Source organism: Mugil cephalus, chromosome 12 (genome assembly GCF_022458985.1).
Source record: "Mugil cephalus isolate CIBA_MC_2020 chromosome 12, CIBA_Mcephalus_1.1, whole genome shotgun sequence".
Classification (NCBI taxonomy): domain Eukaryota; kingdom Metazoa; phylum Chordata; class Actinopteri; order Mugiliformes; family Mugilidae; genus Mugil; species Mugil cephalus.
This window is the reverse complement of record NC_061781.1, coordinates 24,899,621-24,916,673: the sequence shown is the minus strand read 5'-3', so window position 1 is coordinate 24,916,673 and position 17,053 is coordinate 24,899,621. Positions and strand designations below refer to the sequence as shown.

The 17,053-nt window shown below is 39.6% G+C and overlaps 1 protein-coding gene across 1 annotated transcript; it reads left to right on the top strand.

The window, feature by feature from the left end:
- Positions 1-451: 451 nt before the first annotated feature.
- LOC125018168 (solute carrier family 35 member F5-like) lies at positions 452-16,191 on the top strand. The gene is made up of 16 exons (XM_047601914.1): positions 452-600; positions 1,038-1,161; positions 2,173-2,314; positions 2,983-3,132; positions 4,647-4,709; positions 4,799-4,880; positions 5,085-5,275; positions 7,027-7,108; positions 7,201-7,288; positions 8,409-8,473; positions 8,592-8,696; positions 8,796-8,955; positions 9,085-9,175; positions 9,756-9,910; positions 12,833-12,922; positions 14,455-16,191. The coding sequence occupies exons 3-15, from the start codon at positions 2,180-2,182 to the stop codon at positions 12,912-12,914; spliced, it is 1,449 nt and encodes a 482-aa protein (XP_047457870.1). The 5' UTR covers positions 452-600; positions 1,038-1,161; positions 2,173-2,179; the 3' UTR covers positions 12,915-12,922; positions 14,455-16,191.
- Positions 16,192-17,053: the final 862 nt, after the last annotated feature.

Sequence of the window (17,053 nt, the reverse complement as noted above, 5' to 3'; positions counted from 1 at the left end):
GTTCTGTCTCTACTTCAGCTAGAAAAAATGAGATACACACTGAAGGACACATGCATGAGAGTGTGGTCTCCCTTTATTGAGTATGTAAAGAAGTTAAGTCTCATCAATCAATCACGTTATCTAAGCATTACCTCTTATATCTTCCTCTGTTTTTTTCTTTTTTTTTTCTTGTACTCTTGGTTCTAAGGGAATCTGTATGGGAAGGGTTTTAGTGATGGATTATGTGTATGTATTTATGTAAACGTTTTCTTCTCTAACTGAAAATAACTTAAATAAAGTTGTTAAAAATATAGTTTTTCAATTTTCAAACATTACCATATATGTTGCTATTAAAATGCTACACATGCAAAAAATATTCATTTAGTTAGACGTGTTTAGGAGCCATTTAAAAAAAAGTTTATTAGAGACTTCATATCCCAGAAGCTTTTGTGACACTTGTGACGTCACCCGCTAATGGAGACGGGAGGGTGTGCTAATGTTTACAACCGCTGAGCTGGTGACAATTTGATCGTGGAGCTTGTGATTTCCTCTTTACTTCCGCTGCATGTGAAATGAAAATCGAATACAGGCCCCAACTCGATGAACTGTTCTCACATTCAGGTAAAACTGCGACTTTTTTATGAAGCTACGGAGACTATTTAGCGCATTCCAGCTGGTTAGCATTCAGCGAATAGGTAAACAAGCAGACTCCCAGCTGCAAGCAGACAGAATACACGTCCGTGTCCCTAAACTCTAAGGTTTCTATTACACGTACGTATAATCCGTGACATTAGGGACCTTGTTTATCCCCAGAGCTTAAAAAAAATGGAACATTTACTAAGATATTTAGCTGGTGAGCTGTAAACGTTAGCTTCCAGGATTGAGGAAGCAACACACGGTGTCACTGCAAGTTTTATTAATTAATTATTTTATTTATTTATTTATTCTTCTTGTTAGTAATGTTATTTATTATAATGGTGGCACTTCTACTAACGTTTATTGTGAAAATAACTGCAAACCCAGACAGTAGCAGAGCTGCCTTTGCTTTCTGTTTGCAGGTTTGTTGCTGGCTGTGAGGCCCCTGGTGGGTCTGGACTCAAACTGGGCTTCACACTGAATCTGAGCTCAAGTCTGCAAGGACCAGGGACAACGTTTCTCAGCCCACGTTCTGTTGCCAATCAGGTGGGTATTGCACCGTACGAACCACGGTCATGTGCTGCCTTTGCTCCGGCGTATTATTGTCCTTGACCTTTCACTGAAGTCCTGTTCACACGGGATTAGTTTCACCTGAGGACGTCCTGTGATTCAGATATTTACCCCCATGTGTCTGTGATTCATCTGATGCATTCGAATGGAATAAGCACATTTTGTGTTTTACTCAAATTTCTTTATCCATAGTTACATCTCTGCTACTTTCGGCCTCACTCGACTGCACATCAGAGCACATTTTACACTTTTTGACCGGTTACTAATTCTAATTGATAATAAAAATATGTTTTTAATGGGGGAAGGAGTTACCAATGACCTTTCAGTATTTAAATTGGCACACGTAAACATATTAATGCTTGATTTAATGATTTCATTCATCCAAATGGATCAGAAACGTCTTCTCTTTGCTCCCTAACATCTGTCCAGACTTTGATTTATTAAACATCTTTCATGATTCTCTAGGAACAAGGTAAAAAAAAAGCCACAAATCAAACAAAAGCAACAAAAACACGCTCCCTTAAATTACAGAAATGCAGATTCACACTGGATTAGTTTGTCTATGTTATGTCTATGTTATGTTACTCTCTCTGAAGAGTCTGGACGATTCGTGTCGGCTCTGGTTGTGCAAAATTACAAAGACCTATGATTTTAAAAAGGGCTACGATTAATGTGATGGACAGGAGTTGATTTTCTTGTTCGGGCGATAGTCACTTTAGACAATCATGTGTAAGTAAACCAGCTAAACAAATACATTTTTCTGAAGCCAGGGTGTGTTTTGTTTGAATTGCATGAATTATCCAATGATGGTAAATGGGAAATGGCTTTATCTTTATATAATATCTAGAAACTTCCTGCAGCGTCATAGTTTACGAAGACTGTTTGTATGACACACAGAACCTGCTAATAAATTAAAAACTCCTTCATATCTGAACTATATCTGATGGTTTCCTAATTCCTCATGCTCCTCTGTGAATCTCTTATCAGCGTCCCGATGGAGTGGGTGTTCATCATGAACCGGATGAGCTCTCAGGGCAGCGTTGCGACCCAGCGGAGGCGCATGGCTCTGGGGGTGGTGATACTGCTGCTGGTCGATGTCATCTGGGTCGCGTCCTCCGAGCTGACTTCAGTAAGTATCTGTCTGTCTATTCATGTCAAACCACATGCTAACGCTCATCAGAGCATGAAAGGAAAGACAATGGAGAGCTTGTCGTGTGTGTATATACAGGAACTTACAGGTGATTGGCTACGAAAGTCACATGATCAAATTTAAGCGTTTAACAAAAAGCGATTTCAAAATCAGAGGTGAATTACTGAGTTTCTTGGAATAAAATAAAAGTTTTATACGTGAAAAACTGAGGCCTCAGGTTTTTAACATAATGTCCAAATATTTAATATTCTGAATATTATATTTTAGTTATTATCGTTGTGGAGCTACTGGGAAGTAAGTAAGTAAACAGTTAAAAGCTATTTTCACGGTGTTTTCATTTAAACGTAACATAGTTCATATGATGATGGAATCGGTGCAAAGGAAAAGCTTGTTTGGTAGCAAACACACAGCACAATGATGCCTTTTAAAATGTGGGGAGGTATCATGTGTTGCTGAGTAAATATGCTTTGGTCCTCAATCGACTAGAAACACTAGAACAAACAGAAAACTACGTTGGAGAATCTCAGGTTATATTTTTAGACCCGTAAAACCAGATCTATGCTGCTGGGAGCGTTGACTTAGCAGCAACATATCAACCAGTTAAATGTTTATTTTAACGTGCTTCCTTCTCTTTATTCTTCCCTCAGTACATTTTCAAGCGGCAGGAGTACAACAAACCCTTCTTCAGCACATTCACCAAAACCTCCATGTTCGTGCTGTACTTGCTGGGCTTCCTGCTGTGGCGGCCCTGGAGGCAGCAGTGCACCGGCACCTTGAAACGCCGGCGCTCCGCGTTTGTGAGTAGTTTAACCATGTTTTTACCACAGGGGGGCACTGTATTATTTAAGGATCCATCTCGGGGGGGGGGGGGTCTGATCGAGCTGCAGATACACACTTGTGCATTAGTGACAGTCATTTGTTGAAATCCTGCTCCAGAATAACAAAACCACAGTTCAAAGAATTTATTGTTGTGTGCACAGTGTAGAAACATGTTTCCCTGGTCAGTGAGATTCTCCTTTTGTCGTCCACCTGAATGTCACCTAAAAAATCCTAGCGATGAAATATAAAAACACATATAAATTTGCTAATCCCATGTTAGGACCTTAAAAAGTCTTTGCATATTTTGCATTGTAGGCCTTAAATTACGTTTAGTCAAGTCTCAAAGTCTTACGTCCATTTATTCCTGTGTAATAAAGCAGAGCTGACAATAAATTTAGTCATTTTGAAAGTAACTCTGAGTCTTAAATTTAGCCCATAATGATCTTAAAAGGCCCTAAAAAGTGTTAAATTTCACTTCAAACCTGCAGGAACCCTGAAAGAGATTTATTCATTTATTATTTTATTTATTTATTTATTGAGGATCCCCATTAGCTGTTACCATAGTTACCAGCTAGTTTTCCTGGGGTCCAACGCATATAATTCACACAAAATATCAAATAACTAGTGCAAATATCAATGTGCAAATGGGAATGTAAACAATAAACTGAAAAAGTGAACAGTGTCCTTGATGATGGACTCTGTGCTTGTAGATGCTCTGCAGAGAGGTTCAGTGGAATCATGTTGATCCTCTCAGCAGTGTTCACCAAACCACCGCGGGCGTAGTGATGCAGCTGGTCAAGATGCTCTGAACGATGCATCTGTAGAAGTTGCAGAGGATCTAAAACCTCTTCAGGGAGCAGAGCTGCTGTTGAGCCTTATCGACCAGCTGCGTGGTGTAGGGATAGTTACCTGTACCCAGGTAACTAAGTCACTAACTTTAGTAACCAGACTGAAAAGCAACACAGGTCTGGGTGCTGAACTTTTTAATTAGCTTAGCCTCCTTAGCTCTATTGCTGTGATGTCACCTAATTTTTTCACCTGCATGGATGGAAATGAAACGTTTGTCTGGACTTCACCTCAAAAGATGCAGAACCTGCAACAAGGGAGGAAACACCTGGAATTAGATCCAACGTCTGACCAAGCGTAGCATTTTATCAAAGACCAGAAATGTAGCGTCTGTGACGCCTGACAAACCCCAGGTCACTGGTTTTATTATAATTATTGTTGTGAACCTGATTTTATATCATTTGCACGTCACAAAATGCCTTAAAAATAAAAAGGCACCGTTTTGGGACAAAGTTGTCTATTGACTTTCAATCTTTGTTATGTCTGCAGCAGGATCATAAAAGACTGTCATGAAATGTTAAAAAACAGAGGAAGTCAAGCTTGGTCTAGGATAATTAAATCTGGATTTTGAATAAAAGATCTTTGTACGATAAATAAAGTGGTTCTGAGTCCCTGGTTTGATCATTTGAATCCCGTTTTCCTGCAGTTTGCAGACGCCGAGGCTTACTTTGCACCGTGCACCACCGACACCACTGTGAACAACCGTTTGGTGAGTGGATCAGACGCAGAGATGCAGGGAAACCTGTTGATCGTGTCCTTTACCTGTGACTGAGCTGGTTTTCTGTCATCCTCCTGCAGAGTGAGCCGCTGTACGTTCCAGTCAAGTTCCAGGACGTTCCTGCAGAACCCTCAAACTGTTTAATTGGAGACTGTGAATCTTGTGAGTATAAGCATCTCTGAAATTTGATTAATTACCACCTGAATTTAGAACAACAGAGGACTTTGACAAAAATCATCTATTAGAATCAATATGAAAGAAATCTATCATGCAATAAAATAAAATGATAGTTCTGCAGCAGATTCTAATGGAAATTTACATTATTTTGTCAATAAATTCACTGTTTTCCCCTTTTCTACTTCCCAGCTTCCAGAAAGCAGCGTGTGCGTTTCAGTAATATCATGGAGGTGCGTCAGCTGCCCTCTACCCAGGCCCTGGAGGCCAAACTGTCCCGCATGTCCTACCCAGTAGCCAAGGACCACGAGGCCATGATGCGCACGGTGGGAAAGTTAACCATCACCGATGTGGCCAAAATCAGCTTCTTCTTCTGCTTCGTGGTGAGTAGACTCAGCTGCATTGAATGAATGCTGCAATAACGTTGCTCACTGCTGCAGATTATTGTGTTTATTTAACCGCCACAACCTACGGATGGAGTTTATGACCAAAACTGTATATCACGGTATTTTTGTACATTTTCTACTGGTTGAGAGAGGAATTAATGCAGGAGATTGACTAAGGACGGACTATTTTACTGTGATTATTGTAGAATAAGTAAATATTGTAGAATATTTACAGCTCAGAGATAAAAAAAAAAAGAATTAAATGTTATTAAGGTGAAATGAAGAAACAGGGACAATTGTGGTTTCATTTATTTTGACATATTTATTCATATTTAAACATATTTAATCTACTATGTCTGTGATGTCAATAGCAGCGTGACCAGCTACTGTAATAACTGTAGTCTGTTTTTTCTCATTCATAAAACAATAAAATTGTGGACACTTTCGGGGACAACTTTAGTCAGGGGACAGGTCATTCAAAACAGAGTCTGTCCCCAGAAATCAGGGACGTCTGGTCTCTATAAAAAAACAAAAAAAAAAACAACCAACGCAGCACCTTTTTCTTGTTGTTGTTTTTGTTTTTTGGCACAAGTTTTCAGACCTTTTCCATCTTCACCAGCTTCACACTGACACAGTCGCCCCCTGTGTGTTTACGCTACGTTAAAAAGGGTCCGGTGCTTCTTGCCTGAGGCCCCAGAGTGTCTCCAAACAGTCCTGCTGGTGTATTAAAGATTCATATCGTAACAGAACGCCCGGCTCTACCACAACCTCAAACCAGCTGTATTCTCAGAAATCTGGATATTTTTCAGATGTGAATAAAATAATTATGCTTGTGTTTAAAGGTGGCACATACATGTCCTCTATTTTACTCTTAGGTGTATTATTCTGTGTAGCTCGTCCTGCAGAAATGTTCTCCACCTTCTAACAGTTATGCAGTATTTATGACTCCCCTGCCACTATTCTGACGGCACTAAACCCTGTTTTTACGCGTCCACACTGGGGACTGTGGCCATCGCTGGAGGCAACATGTTTTCCTGTTGTCCCGTCTCTCTGGGCGTTTGACACGAAACTTGTACACAAGGATGCGCTGACCAGAATCTGGTTGTCAAAGGTCTGAGGACAAGACGACACTTGTTTGGCCATAACTCATGAACCAGAATCAGAATCTCTCAGGAATTTTACCTGGTGTAACAGCGCAACATAACATTAAGACAATATATACAATTTACACAAATAATACGTTCAGCATTCTACTCAAATATCTAATTAGGTCAAATAAACACTTTTCTGTTTCCGAAAATATCAAAGATCAACGTCACTCTGACATTTGGATGTTTATTTATTTATTTATTCCAAACATGGACGTGGAAAACAGAATTGGTACATTTTCAAATCGACACCTCCATGATTGGAAAGAAGCCGCAACAAGAAAACGTTTCTTATATTTCTTATATTTACTTGAACCATTAAAAAGGAAAAGGTGATCTGACACAAACAAACAAAATAAAAATAAAAACCCATACAAGTACAAATTTACAAGCTCAGAACATTAAATCAGTAACATTCAGTTTAAATCGATGAATATTTGTGCAGTTCTTTCATATTTTTACACCAACAACTTATATACACATTTGTTGTAAAGTAGCAGCTTGGTGCATGAAATCAAATCTTCCTCTATGGTTTTTTATGAAGTATAATGCCGGTTTAATGCTGTGCTGTTTCATATTGTTGCGTCTGTTTGTCCTCAGTGGTTCTTGGCGAATCTGTCCTACCAGGAGGCTCTGTCGGACACACAGGTGGCCATCGTCAACATCCTGTCCTCCACCTCAGGTCGGTGGAAGAAGTTTTCGCCATCACACTGTGAAATTTATTAAACCTCACCCAGTAAATTTAAACTTCTGATGCCACTTTTCTGTCTCCAGGCCTGTTCACGCTGATCTTAGCCGCCATCTTTCCCAGTAACAGCAGCGATCGCTTCACCTTGTCCAAGCTTTTAGCCGTGGCTCTGAGGTAAGGCCGGATTAAGGGCATGTTTCTCGAGGTCTCAGCGCTCGTTACATGTTAACAACCGTTTCTTTGAGCATCGTTAGCTTTAAGCTTCAGCCTTAACTCATAATACAGATCAAACTCTGACCCATATTCATGTTCCAGAAGTCTGACTGCATCAAATCACTTCCTTTTCTCCTTGTTTGAACATGGACTGTGTGTTTACCCTCATGTCCTTTAGTAGCATTTTGTGATAACACACAATCTTATTTCTTGTGCCTCCGTCAACAAAATGTAAACTTTTGACTTTGTTCTGTGACTTTTTCATGACCCTCTAATCCAGAGGTCTTCAACGTTTCCAGGCCGAGAACCACCGAACTGATGAGAGATTAACTTCTATATGAGCTCTATATTTAATTCGGCCTAGTGCTGTTTATAAATGTACATTATTATCATCTTTTTGCATTCAGTATGAAGCTAATCAATTAATGCACAGGTTCAAATATTCAGTGTTTTATTTCAAACATGTGCAACAGTAGCCACCTGAACAAACATGTTCGGGTGGGATTAGCAATTTAACCATTTAATTCAGTTTCAGTTTAAACAAAAATAAAACAAAAAATGCAAAATTTGCATTCTAACATTTAATATTAGTTGTTATTATTATTATTATTTTTACTATTTTTAAGTAATTTGTTTGCAGTTAGGACACATTCTCCTAACTTCATAAATTTACTCTCCATCTTTCCAACAACAGTGACTTCGATGCCTTCACGAAAGCTCGGAAATTCTCCAACTCGCGTAACTTGAAGGAGAAAAAATACGTTGTTTGTTTTATTGTCACCGTTTAGACATTAAAATATGAGCAGCAGCTTTTTTTTTATTTGATTTTGGAAGCAGTGATTTCGGAGTTTGACGACTCATTTTTTCCCCAAGTTGTCTTGAATGCAGACGAACACAACTGCTTGAACCTGATAATATCCTGCATTAACATTTTGTTCTTAGAAATGTTGATATTTTTTCTCTCCACCTTCAAAGCCGTAAACCTACAGGAAACACAGTTTAATCCTTTTTTTGTTTTGTTTTCTTTAAAATTGTTGAGTTTTGTTCACTTTTTAATTTCGTTGATGTCGTTCATGTTTAGCATGGGCGGCGTGGCCCTGGTGAGTCTCTCCAGCATGGACAGCCCCGATGAGAAAGGTCTCATAGGTAACAGTTTAATCATTCTTAATGAAAACATGCAGAACTCTGCACAGTTTTCTTCAAACAGTATATTAAAACCGGTTCCTTTTCAAACGAGTGTTCAGTTTTTGACTTTTTCACGAAGGCTCTCTGTGGTCGCTGGCTGGGGCGATACTTTACGCCGTCTACATCGTGATGATCAAGAGGCGAGTGGATCGGGAGGACAAGCTCGACATCCCAATGTTCTTTGGTGAGCAAATGCAAAAGCAAACCAAAAAAAACTGATCCTGCTTCTAACTGATCCTGTTGTTCTAGTTGTGTTAATCTACGGCTGCTGTGCGTCTCTCAGGGTTTGTGGGTCTGTTCAACCTGCTGCTGCTGTGGCCGGGCTTCCTCCTGCTCCACTACACCGGCTTCGAGGCCTTCGAGCTTCCCAGTCAGCTGGTGTGGACGTACATCCTCATCAACGGCCTCATCGGGACGGTTCTCTCCGAGTTCCTCTGGCTCTGGTGAGCAGCACATACGTTACCAGCTCAGACTCTGGATCATTACAGTTTAAAATATCATAAAGATACGATGAATAGTTTGAATAAGGGTTAGTATTTAAAAAAAAACAACCTGCTTCTTTGTGTCTCCAGGGGCTGTTTCCTCACATCATCTCTAATTGGGACTCTGGCGTTGAGCCTCACCATCCCACTCTCCATTATGGCTGATATTTGCATGCAAAAGGTAAAAATTCCACCGCAGCTACTTAACAACAAGAACTTGAGTCAGAAATTAGATCCTAGAACGTACAGCAAGACTTTAAGTTCAAGAGAAAATGAAGATTTAATTGAATTTGTATCGTTAAGCAGTCAAGGTCATATACAGAGGTGTGAAAAGGCGCCTAATTCTTATTACTTTTTACATGTTTTTGTCACATTTAAATATTTCAGATCAGCAAAGTAATTTAAATATTAGTCAAAGATAACAGAAGTAAACACAAAATGCAGTTTTTAAAGTGTTTTCCCCTCACGTTAAGTCATAGCTTAACATGAACATCACTTAAAGTGGAGGAGACCAAGAGATCCTCAAAAGCTAGACATCATGCTGAGGAAGCCTGGAAAAGGTTATAAAGCCGTTTCTGAAGCTTTGGGACTCTGGAGAATCACAATGAGAACAGTGGTGACCCTCAAGAGCTCAGAGACGACTCATCCAAGACGTCACGAACATTTAAGTGTGACAAACATGCAACAAACATAAGAAATCAGGAGGAAGGCAAAGCCAGTTACTGACAAGAGGAATAATGAATAATAATGTTTTCCATCAGGTACGCTTCTCCTGGTTATTTTTCGCCGGGGCCATCCCCGTCTTCCTCTCCTTCTTCATCGCGACGCTCTTGTGTCACTACAACAACTGGGACCCGGTCCTGGTCGGGCTGAGGAGAGTTTACTCCTTCATCTGTCGGAAACATCGCATTCAGAGGTACGTCGTTCGATTCTGCAGCTTAGAGACACAACATAATGCACCATAACATTATGACCACCTTCCTAATATTGTGTTGGTCCATCTTTGGCTGCATGGACTCAACTAGATCTCCAATGGTGCGCTGTGGTTTCTGGCACCAAGGTGTCAACGTTATATTCTTGCAGATGAATATTTTATTGTATTAGAGCAAATGTGCGGCCGCCACCAAAGGACAGAGAAGATGTGGTGCTGGTAGGGACTGGAGGAGTGAAGCATCCTGAGTCCAGGAGGGTAATGGAGCCAAGTCAAAGAAAGGGGACACAGGGATAGAGTGAAAGAATGATCCTTTAAGTCCAGTAGTTTATGAGGTGGGATTTCTACAATGGGGCCTTGTTTGTCCAACACATCCTCAGAGGTTCTCGGATCGTCGGTTTGACATCTGGGGAATTTGGAGGCCAAGTCGACCATTTTTGCTTTGTGGCATCAGGGAATATTGTTTCCATGACTGGGTGTACATGGTCTGTAACGATGCTTAGGTTGGTGCATCCTGGTGCCATGTGTTCTCCAGGTATGTGATGCACACACACCTGGTCGACCATCAGACCAGACCTCCTCCTCCTTCCATTGCACCGTGGTCCAGTTCTGATGCCCATTGTTGGTGCTTTCAGTGGTGAACAGGAGTCAACATGAGCAGCCTGACCTGTCTATAGACTATAAATCCTCACTGCGTATTCTGACACCTTCTATCTGAACCAATGTCTTCAGCACTTTGAGCTTCAGGAGCTCATCTGTTGGCATTCGACCACCAGGAGCATCCTTAGCTCCCCACATTAACAACAACCCCGTCCCTGTTTACCACTGTTCCTTCCTTGCATCACTTTTTATAGATACTGACCACAAGAGATCGTCAGTTTGCTCCAGTCCTATTTTTCCTGCTTCTAACAATCAACTTTAATGACAAAATGTTCACTTACTTCTCAAGTCAGGGGTCATAATGTTATGCCTGATCGGTGTATACTTTAATCCTAGATGCTACAAAAGCAGCCTGCACAGACTTTTCTTTTTCTCATATAAGATGCAAACATTTATGAACCCCACTCACCCACTAACAGACTCAGGTTAAAGAAAGTTAAATAATAATAAAATAAATAAACAAATACAAATAAATAAATTAAATACAAATAAAAAAGTCTGGATAGAATAAAATTTTATGAATCTTACTACTATCTTGCTACTATTTTATTCAGCTTCATTCACTGATTTCCACTTGGTCACTTTCTAGGATTGTATGAAGCTGAATGAACTGATTTTCCTCGGTTTTCTCCTGGAAGGACACACGAGCATAAGATAGTTGAAAAGAGTTGTCACTCTTTCAATAAACACAAGTAATTGTTTGATCTTGTGTTATTCCGGAGAGGTTTCGTGAATCAATTCAGTTCAGTTGAATTCAATTTATTTTTCCTGTGTAAAGACATGAATGAATTAAAAGAAACTTTCAGACTCAAGTCCATAAAATACATAATACAAAATATATAAACCAGCCAGTGCACCAGCTTCAGACTGTTGGTAAAATACCATTAAGATACTTTTAACATTAACAGTTTTCTGAATGTGCTCACTTGTGTAGTGACAAACATCTGGCTGCTTTTTAAAAGAATGCAACTTACAGCCTGAGCATGTTAGATCTTACAAGACATAAGACTTTGTTAAATGTGTCCAATATATGGGAAATTACTTTGAATTAGGCAAAAGTATACACAAGAATATACAAAAAATAAGAGCACTATGACATTCTGTATGTACAGTGTGAGCTGGGAATTTAAAAAAATCTAAAAATTGGAAGATAATATAATTACTAAGATTTTAAAATGTAGACATTGAGGTAGTTTGTGCTTCTCGAGCAGCTTAACCACAAATATGCTTTGAACAAAGTCAACTTTATCTGAACATAAGCTGAACATGATGACGTGATTTTATTAGACTAACAACAACTAATGCATCTATTAGTCACAGTGACCCACTGGTGACACTGTCACTGTTTAATGAGATGAACTGATGGTGTCAGCTCTGGTTGTGACGCAGTCTCAGGAGATATATACAGTATATATAGAGATGTGCATGTTTAATGGGTGTGTGTAAGTGCTCTTTTGTTTGCTAAAGGCACACACACACACACACACACACACACACACACACACACACACACACACGAGACCAGGTCAAGGGAATGTACACAGAAGTTTATGCAAATTTGCCGAAGAAGCTTTCAGTCTTGTCCTTTTAAAAAGTTAACCTCTTATCATCTCAGTGTTTCTGCAAGAAAACTGAACCGTGTTCATGAACATGTTGGAGCTCGTTCATGGTCTCGGTCTCTTTTTAAAGACAAGACTCTAAAGTTTCTGTCACAAAAGTCAGAATCACTCTGAGTCGTTTTGTTCTTGAGGAATCAAAGCTGGAACACAGTTAAAAATAAATAAAAACAACAAGTTTTTGATTTGATGTGTTTGTTGAATCCTCTAATGACTTTTATCAATGAAACCAGAAGAAAATCAAACATTGCATCATGCAACATTTACTCAAACACAACTCGAGCTCTGATTGGTTAAAAAGCTGCTGCCGTCCCATAAACCACCCAGAGGAACGTTAAAAAGTTAAAGCTTTCAAATTGCTCTATTTGAGCCGAATGAATTGAAGTTAACTCCGACACACTTTGAGCTCTTTTCTTCGCTGACATTTTCCCAGAGATAATGGAGTGCTTTTGTCGCTCACAGTCTTTCCGTGTTAAGTCTGTAATCAGACGTACGCGCTCCACTGACTGGCTGCTCCGCTTTATTCTTCTGTGAATGCTTGTTCCCGTTCGCTGAGAGATGATTATAATAATGACGGCTGACATGATGATGACTGTAATGATGACGGACACCTCGTTCTGTCTGCCCACAGGCTGCCAGAAGACAGCGAGCAGTGTGAAAGCCTTATTCCCCTTCACACCGTCTCCCCCAGTGAAGGAAGCTACTGTTCGTGAAACTAAATGTAAACTATTTCTTTTTTTTCTCACCTGTCTTTGTGTGTTGTTGACTTGTTTGTTTATGTGCAGATTCATAAAACAAATCATGAGACCTTTTAATGCTTTTACCGGTAGTAGTTGTTCACAATGAATCAAATTACTTGGTGCAGTGTGGACGCGGCCACTAGGTGGAGACTCAGCAGGACCCGATTCGTTTTGCATCAGCTGAGGATTCCCTGAATTAGTTGCAATTAGTTCGCATTTGTCTGACGATGATCAACACGTAAATATTTTGTAGTTTTAAGACTGGCCACCCTCTCCACAAAGTCTGCATCTTCACTATTTAATTCATGGGCTCAGTCGAGCTTTTCTCATCTGCCTCCCGAACCCGCGGAGTAATTGCCATCAGTGCTGAGAGATATTTTGAACTCAGCGTGTGGTTCCTAATGGAGGTGTTAGGTTAAGTCTGTCTGCTGGGTATGTAGTGTTTAATGGAGGAGGAAATGTGGGAACTAGCAGTTGCACAACTTGGGATTCTTTTTAAAAAAGTCGACTGTTCCTGTGATGAAAGTCGAGTCGTCTCTAGTTGCTGATGACGTCTCTAATGACAACACAACAGTCAGTACGTTTACATGCATGTGAAAAAACGAATTATCGCCTCAGTCCGACTTTAACTGGACAACTTAAGTGCATGTAAACACGTTACTAGAATCAGAGTTGTCTTTATCCGATTAAGACACACAGATAATGAGACTGGAAATCCATTTTCCCCGACATGTATACGGCTTAATCAGACTTTAACTAGACAACATGTGTGCGGAACAAAAAACATGTAAGAAAGTCGGTCGCAGAAGAAGAAGAAGGTAAACAGAGCCGGTAGAAGAACCACCTTAGGAATAGCGCCATCTATCTGCACCAGAAGTAGCACACACATTACATATGAGATTAAAAAAACGGAACTATTATCCATCTGATTGTTGTTTAAATGCTGGTCTGACGCATGAACAACTCCAGTTGTTTATTGTGTGACGTCAACCAGAAAAGAGGCCGTATTAACCTGGTGAAAAGACACATGTCGCCACCTAGTGTGGAGGAGGAGGACATGTTCCCGTCAGTTATTTGATTTTCTCAGTTGCATGTAAACTGAGACAAGGACAAATTCAGAAAGTCAAATTTAGAGCATTTAGCTCCATTAAGGTGTAAACGCACTGAATGAAATCTCTATTCTTGACCTGAATACTTAAGCTGAGAACAGACGGGTCATGTGCTTCATACTTCATGAGCTGCAGACATGTATAGTCTGTATAAAAACATGCAGCCACTCAGCACCATCAGTAGATTTTAATAGTCCTCCACAGAGTGTCGTTAGTTGAGACTTTATGAGAGTTCAGCTCGTTCACAAAACACCTTTGAATGAAAATGCAGTTGGACTTTATCAAAATTTCAGAAATAGTCACCACTTCATGAATTTAGCTTATTTTTCCGATGTTTTCTGTGCAGATTTCTATCACGTGTCCACAGTGTTGTGTACTTTATCTCTTTATCTTTTTCTCCGTAGGTGGCCAACGTGGATCTTGCACAGCTGACAATCTGGACACTATCAGAGACTTTGAACTTACCCCAGTGCCTCATATGAAATCTATTTATTTTCTACAGTGTTGCAGTGTAAACCCCGTCCATTTCTACAAGATCGTTTTTTTTTTTTTTTGCCTGATTTCAGTCTGTGTCGTCTGAAATCCTGTTTTTGCTACTTATTTGATGTTTTACGTTACGGTACATCGAGGTGCTGGACATTATCAGTGATCACTGTGGTGTCACGTGACCAAAATGATCAGTACACTAACGGAGAGGATCTATTTCTCCGGAGCTGAATCCAGGGAGAAGACCTCCGCTGTCGTCTCGCTGCTCGTTGCAAATGACACCCCCAGAATATAAAGGTTTGAAGGAATAAGTCTTCTTCTCAATCGCAGAGCGACCCCTCGTCTTTTCGTTCGTTAGGCAGAATGAACCGTGTCCTACAACTAATCTGAGCACCTGTAGCTTCAGGAAACACTTCTGTCTGAAGGTTTCTTTCAGTAATTGTCGGCGTTATGTAGATTTCTGGGTCAGTCTACGTGTTTTTGTGAACAGTAATTGTCAGAATCTGAACCGTAGCACTGTAACGGGTTCATGGTTCCCAGCTCGGGTAATTTACAGAGCGACCGCTCAGCGTCTGGAGACATTCATCTCTTAGGTAATATCCCCCGTCTCATGCCACCTCTGACTCGTCTGGAGTCTCTCTTGTTAAACCTTTTGACTTGGACTCGATGGAAAAGAAAAACACTACAGCTGAGCAAGAAAAACCATCTCATCCTCCTTGTGCTGGATCTTGGACCCGTGATAGAAAACAAACAAGATTTTTAAAAAAATTTTAAAAAAGCCTTCCGCTATAAGCTATAAAACAACTCGCTGCAATAATGCTTGAATGAGCAGTTTCTTTTTGTTTTTTTTTTCTTCAAAATGGCTGTAAATACTGTACACGGTGAAACAGAAAAGACAGTATTGATGTTTTACTTGTGAAATTCAAATGACCACTACAGATCTATGTTGAGAGAGAGTACGTATCCGATTATGTGTCATTATATTATAATAATTATTGCCGGAGGAGGGCGAGTTTGCACCGCAGCTTATTTCCTCTTTTACTTGCAGTTGAGATTATAACACACCTGTTGTTGACTGTGTTATGTGATTTTCTTTTCTTAAGCAAGAAAAAACAGATTTAGCACGTTTGTGATTTCATGAAGCATCTTTTTTTTTTCAGCCTTTTCTTTATGTATGTTTGTATTAAGACTCAGATGAAGGTAAAATGTTGTTCCACTCATGTTCATTCGTGACCGACCGGATGTTTGAAAAGTTTGGAAACTCAAAATTAACATCATTGCACTTATTGTTTTATTTTTTTTGCCAATCAGATCGGTCCTTCGTTCTCTCACGGTTACAGGTGTGAACGCTTCTAAAGGACGTTTAGTTTATTCTGCAAGTTCTTCTGTTTCCATCTTTATGTTTTCATCTTTTATCAGTGGTGCTTGTTGAATCATGGAAATGATTACTTTCCTTCTCAGGTTCTCTCACTTGGTTTTATTGTTCGAGCAGTTTCTTTTAAAGTCTTCTTTAATCACGATACAATGTAAAAAAAAAATAAATAAGGCTGAGATATAGTCTCTTCCATTTTATCAAACAAACTAAGCTCTTGAATAATCCTATTATTTTGTTTTCATACTTCGATGCACTATTAAAACATATCTTTTTAAATCTCTGCATGAAATAGTTTTTTTTTTTTCCCAGAACCCTGTTTGTCTGTTTGCCAATTAATTCAAAATGTCGCAGCGAGAGCATTGACAGGAATGAAGAGATCGGCTTTAGCTTCTCTTCATTGGCTCCTTTTAAAATCTAGAATAGAATTTAAAATCCTCCTCTTCATATACAAGGTCCTCTAAGGCCTCGCTCCATCATATCTGAAAGACCTCATTGTACCGCATCATCCCGACACATCTCTACGATCTCTAAGTTCAGGTTTACTTGTGATTCCTAGAAGTTTATAAAGTAGAATGGGAGGTAGAGCCTTCAGCTGTCAGACTCCTCTCCTCAATCAAACAAACTTTATTTATAAATCACTTCCAATCCAATAAAAATGCAACATAAAGTGTGTCACATGATAAAAAACATTAAAAAAAAATTGTGATTACAACAAATAATGGAAACCCAGAGCTGTATATTAGAGAGAGTCTGTCCAACTCAAATCATGGCGCCATGTTTGCTACATCAGAGGTTAGATTCTACAGTGTAACCCTGTGTTGAAATAAATGTCTTATTTTCACCATTAACTGGCCTATAAATGTTATTACCAACGTCTGTCACTATGTAAAAGGTCCTCACTTAAATATCCCAGCGTCTCCTTCCTTTAAATATCTTAAATGAGCTGTAAAATGCTTTGTAGCCCAATCACCTCATCAGTCATGGAGCTGTGTTTAATCCAAAAAAGCGTTGAATAAGGTCACCTGGACTTGTAGAATTTCTTGAAGACGTTTCGCCACTCATCCGAGTAGCTTCTTCAGTTCTGATAAACTAGTGGGAAGTCCAGCTGACCTTATTCAACGCTTTTTTGGATTACCATGACC

Bases quoted from the DNA above. Each gene is read 5' to 3' on its own strand.
- LOC125018168 (XM_047601914.1), top strand. From the start codon at position 2,180: ATGGAGTGGGTGTTCATCATGAACCGGATGAGCTCTCAGGGCAGCGTT. The intron at 7,109-7,200 runs GTCGGTGGAAGA...TTCTGTCTCCAG, and splicing joins CATCCTGTCCTCCACCTCAG to GCCTGTTCACGCTGATCTTA. The intron at 7,289-8,408 runs GTAAGGCCGGAT...GTTCATGTTTAG, and splicing joins CTTTTAGCCGTGGCTCTGAG to CATGGGCGGCGTGGCCCTGG.